The sequence below is a fragment of the Vigna angularis genome, chromosome 3, assembly GCF_016808095.1.
Source record: "Vigna angularis cultivar LongXiaoDou No.4 chromosome 3, ASM1680809v1, whole genome shotgun sequence".
Lineage (NCBI taxonomy): Eukaryota > Viridiplantae > Streptophyta > Magnoliopsida > Fabales > Fabaceae > Vigna > Vigna angularis.
Genome location: NC_068972.1, coordinates 9,073,273 through 9,078,731, shown reverse-complemented (window position 1 = coordinate 9,078,731; position 5,459 = coordinate 9,073,273). Strand labels below are relative to the sequence as shown.

The 5,459-nt window shown below is 39.0% G+C and overlaps 1 protein-coding gene across 2 annotated transcripts; it reads left to right on the top strand.

The window, feature by feature from the left end:
• The first annotated feature begins 273 nt into the window (after positions 1-273).
• On the top strand, positions 274-4,067 carry LOC108318814 (GATA transcription factor 8). 2 transcript variants are annotated; one of them, XM_017556400.2, is made up of 3 exons: positions 274-440; positions 1,663-1,937; positions 2,813-4,067. In XM_017556400.2, exons 2-3 carry the CDS (start codon positions 1,686-1,688, stop codon positions 3,620-3,622), a joined length of 1,062 nt encoding a protein of 353 aa, XP_017411889.1. In that variant the 5' UTR covers positions 274-440; positions 1,663-1,685; the 3' UTR covers positions 3,623-4,067. The 2 variants fall into 2 exon arrangements, with proteins under 2 accessions (XP_017411889.1, XP_017411888.1); XM_017556399.2 differs by lacking the exon at positions 274-440 and adding an exon at positions 544-1,004.
• Positions 4,068-5,459: the final 1,392 nt, after the last annotated feature.

Sequence of the window (5,459 nt, the reverse complement as noted above, 5' to 3'; positions counted from 1 at the left end):
TAGTAATTTATGTTTTGAGTGGCAACGCGTAATAAATATAATTAAAATAATAAATGAGGCTATCCAAAGTGACCATATCCAGCGTGGAATACAAAAGAATCATCGGTTTCCGAACCCGTAACAAACACTTGTACAGGTCGTAATAACGCTTTCAGTGTGTCTCACGCGCTTCGAGGAAGCTCCTAAACTCTGACTTTTCAGCTTTACTACTGCAAACCCACGCAGTAATTTTCTTTTGTTTTATTTAAGAAATCAGAGACTAAGCAGAAACAAACAGTGTTTGAAACAACGGCGGTTAAAAAAAGGCTGACAAAACACAAGCTTCTCTTGTTCTATTTATGTAAAGCCTGCACCTTCTTGGTTTCTCACTTTTTTTTCCTCTCTCCGAAAGGAAGCATTGCAAATCAGAGAAACTGAGACCCAGCAGCGAAGAAGAAAAGGTAAAGAGCATGGTGTTGTATTTTGTGGTTATTGAAAATGAAAAGGCATTTACGTTTGGTGTTAATTATTTTTGAAATTTTGGTTGGGGGGTGGTATGGGAAATGGGACTGGGTAGATGGATTGAAATTGAAATGAAGATGGTTTGTGTGGGGTGGGGTGGAAGTCCGTGAATGGAGGAAAGGAGAGAGAAGGGTGGGACCCATGGTTAATCTGAGGAGAGAGATGAATGGAAAAAGGAAGAAGAGAGAAAGAAGTCTTCAACATCACGACAGTGGAGGTAGTAAAAGACAGCTAGCAATGATGAAGGAGCCTCACCTACCAGTGCCCATCACATTCTCTTTCTCTCTTCTTCTTTCTCCCTTCTTCATAACCTCCTCTTTCCATTTAAACCTTCTTCACTCTCCTCTCTCTCTTTCTCCTTTCAAAAACCCCAAACACCTCTCCACCCCCCTCACTCACTTCTTCCTCCTTGCCTCTGCTGTCCAGCTTTTCCACCTTTAAAGATTGCACCTTTTTCTTCAGTTTCATCTCAAACATACAAACATACCACTTTTACCCTTCAGGTTTGCTTTCTTTTCCTTCCCACCTTCTAATTTTCAACCTTACCATTCCAGGGAATTCAATTTCAACACTTCGCCTTTCTCTTAAACTGTTTTCAAACATTACATGATTTTGTCTTTCCCTCTTGTTTATTTCGTTTTTTCTTTCTCTGCCTGAACTTGAATTCTCAACCTGCTCTTCAATTTTCCTTAGTTGAACGAGGTTAGCTTGCTGGCCTTCTTCAACTTTACCTCAATTTTCAAAATGTTAACACTCTGTTTAATTTGGAAAAAAGAGGTAGCCGAAATAAGGTTTCGTATCTTCGATTACTTCAAAGGAAATAGAAAATACAGAGTGAAGGTTTTTCTGGATAAAATCAAAATGCCATACTGGTAACAGCTCATACTAACATGCGCCGCAGCACTCATTGCACTCACATGCTAAAATCTTCAATTTCGGATTTTCATTTCATCAAAATAAGTAATTAATAATAACAACGCATGTCAGTTACCTTTTGTTAACTTTTTTTCCCTTTCTCTCTCTAATGATTCCAAAGAAAAATATTAATTTTGATTTACGCAACAATGGCTACAATGGGCCACTATCACCCCCCTGTGATATTTTCTTTTCCATTTTCTCCTTTCACACTCTGATTTTCTATTCATTTTTTAATTTTCTCAGGGAATTTTCCACCTGCCGAGAAAATGGTTGGACCTAACTTCATGGATGAGATAGACTGCGGTAGCTTCTTTGACCACATCGACGACCTTCTCGATTTTCCTGTGGAGGAAGTTGAGGGAATCACCCCAACCTTGCCCGCCGCCGCCGCCGCCGCCGCCGGAAACTGCAACTCGTTGGCAAGCATCTGGCCCGCCGGGGCGGATTCGTTTCCCGGTTCTGACTCGGTGTTCTCCGGCAACAGCGCTTCGGACCTCTCCGCCGAGCTCTCAGTTCCGGTTAGTTGTTAGAAAAAGCTGCAGTTTTTATCCAATTTGTTGTTTTGTTGAATTTTTTGGCGCGTTCACATGAATTCCGTGAACTGCTCTGTAATTATATGTCCTTGCGTCACTGGCTTCCCATGTTGCCGTTGGATTACTTAGATTATGACATCACAGTTTCATGTACGGATCTGATTGTGTGTTTGCCGTTGCCAGCCTGACACCACGCGTATTTGATAGCATGAAATTTTGGTTCTAGTTGTGGGGAGCATTGTTAAGTGATTGTCTTCATTCCATAAATGGCGCATAATTTTTTTAAAAATAAAATCATAATTGGTAGACACTATAAAGATAATAAATTTCAAAATATCTAGACACTTGACGGAATAAAATTTTTTTGTATATATAATTTAAATTTCAATTTTTTTTAGTTTAAATTCAAGCTGGGGAGACATTATTAACTCACCATTATTATATTGTAATTTTTTAAAAAGTAATTTTAGTATTTTAAAATGACACTTAATTTTGTCGGTGACATGTGGCACAGCACATCCCCATACCTCTCCATTATTTGAACATCATTATTGGATATCATGTGATTTTGCATGTGACAATCACATGATGCAACAACAAAACACAAATAATTAGAAAAGTTGGATGATACCCTTTTCATGTTTGATGATACCCTTTTCACAGTGAGCACAAATTCGTATTCCTCATTCAATTTGAAGAGCTTGCATGTTGTTCTGTGGAATATGCTAAACATAGCACAACACGCTTTTCACGAATAGTAGTATTAATTGTATAAGAGAAAAGAAAAAAGATAGAGTAAATGCATTTGAATTTGACAAGGCAAAGATATGATTCTGATGATTGTGATGATTGCATTGCAGTATGAAGACATTGTGCAATTGGAATGGCTGTCGAACTTTGTGGAGGATTCGTTTTGTGGGGGGAGCTTGACCATGAAAAAAGTGGAAGAGCCATCGTGCATCACAAAGGAGGACTCAGTGCACAACCAATTCCACACATCAAGCCCAGTTTCTGTCCTTGAGAGCAGCAGTTCCTGCTCCGGGGGAAAGACGGTGCCGCCGCCGCCACGAAGTCCGGAGGTTTACATCCCTGTGCCATGTGGACGCGCACGCAGCAAGCGTCCACGTCCTGCTACCTTCAATCCTCGGCCAGCCATGAACCTCATTTCCCCTGCCTCGTCCTTTGTCGGGGAGAACATACAACCAAATGTAATTTCGCCGAAGACCTCTTCAGACTCTGAGAATTTTGCCGAGTCTCAACTTGTAGCAAAGATGCCAAAGCAAGTGTGTGGGGAGCCTAAGAAAAAGAAGAAAGTGAAGGTGACAGTTCCTGCAGGTGGCGGTGATAGCAATCAGAATGGATTGCAAGCGGTTAGGAAATGCATGCATTGTGAAATAACGAAGACACCACAGTGGAGAGCAGGGCCAATGGGGCCAAAAACACTGTGCAATGCATGTGGTGTTCGTTTCAAGTCTGGGAGGCTCTACCCGGAGTATCGCCCAGCTGCAAGCCCAACCTTTTGTCCATCTTTGCACTCGAATTCCCACAAGAAGGTGCTGGAAATGAGATGCAGGGGCATTGAGAAATCTGGTTTTGCGATGAATAATGTAGCTGCCTCTCCCGAACTCATTCCAAACACTAACAGCAGCCTTAGCCTGGAGTACATTTGATGTCATGTGAAGGAGCCATGATCCTTTGTTGGGACTCTCTTTCGTTGCCGTCCTCTACAGTCTTCTTGTCTTATGTTATTTCTTATTGATATTTCATTTCTTTGGTTCATTGGTTTTTGTACAGGGTTGAACTCCGGGAATAGTAGCAATAGGTGATCATCATCATCATCATATTTTTAGCTGTTAGGGGAAGATTGTAATCAGAACTGCGGAAAAAAGGGTAGACATATGCAAGTCAAAAAGGGTAGGGTCTTAGTTCTAGTTATTGTAGGTCCCTTAAGGTCATTTAGGAGTCGCTGTCTCGCTTGTTTCTTTTTTTTTTGTTCGAATTCTTTTCATTTTTTTCCCCTTTCTATATATATCCCTGTTTCTGGGAATTCTTTTTGCAGTTCATTTGTAGCAAAAACTTCGAGTTGAGTAAGAAAGTTTTCAATTTGTAATGGTACCTTGCTTTCTTCTAACCTCTAACTCCTTCTATATGAACATCTCATACGTGTGTGTGTGTGTTTGGGTGAGAGAGATATAGGTATGTTTTCAAGTAAAACTTGCAGATGAAGTTTTCTTTTGAAAGTTGGAGAGTTTCTTTATGAGATCTAAAGATGGTAGCATTGCCATATTGCTGATATTTTGTGCTTCGCAATAAAATGTTACATAAATAGGCATTGACACCAACTATTTTCCTCGAAGGACAATTTGCTCCTTCTACAAATTAGGAACTTAAAAATAGTGATGCGGAGAAGTTTTCTAGTTGAGTAAAAATTTTCTCTGTAGTGATTGCACATGCGAAGTTCGGCTGAAAAAAGAATGGGTGGTTTAAGAAAAAAGGAAAGTGGAGATTAGTTATCTTTGGTTATAAATTACTTAAGTTGGTAGATATGGTCCAAAAGTAAAAAGGTGTAGAGGGTGAAGAAATGATGATTGGTTCGTGTTTTGAAAGGAAAGGAAAATGCTTATATATAAATCTAACTACTACTTTGAGGCTCATTCTATAGGATTTGGCAACATGTCATTATCTCTCACAACTTCACAACTAACAACAAATTAAATGATAGTAATCTCGGTTGATGAATCATTTAAATTTCACTTGCTTCAACCCCTCTGGCTCATGTCTTTTTCTTTCAAAATCATATTTTTAAGATACGTTTAACTGCTAATTTCTTCATATTAATAAAAGGACCAACTTCTCCATCTTAGTTTTTTAAGCCTACTCTAACGTGACCCGTGACTGCTCTGCCTCACTCAACCCTTCATCACACACACACACACACACATTTATCTATATGAATGAAATCAATTTCAATACCAACCCCTTAGGTCTAACGAATCTATTCTAATAAAAGTTTGTTTGAAGTTCTCTATCAGATTTGGGTGGCTCTCACAAGACTGAGAGCAACTTCTTCCAACTCTTTCAATAGAAAATTGTATCTGTCCGGAGATACATACAAAGAGAGAGAGAGAGAGAGAGAGAGAGAGAGAGAGAGAGAGAGAATATTTTTAAAGTTATTGAGTCATGATTTTAACAATAATGTGGAAAAAATAATATATGAATATAATTCGTGTATTTAGGTGATGAGTCTTGCTCTAAAATCAAGAGAAATGCATAGAGCTACTAAAAAGTTAGGCATGAAGAGAAGAAATCGTGAGGAATAGCATAAATAGAAACAATCTTGTCACTCTCGAATTGTTACACCACAAATGAGTTGGTTTTGTTCAATTCATGCATCAATATAAAGATTATGAGAATCACATGCTTCTGGTTGGACAATTTACAGTCACTTATTGAAAAGGCCAATCATAACATGTCTCACACAAAGCGATGCTTCTCGCTCACCATTTA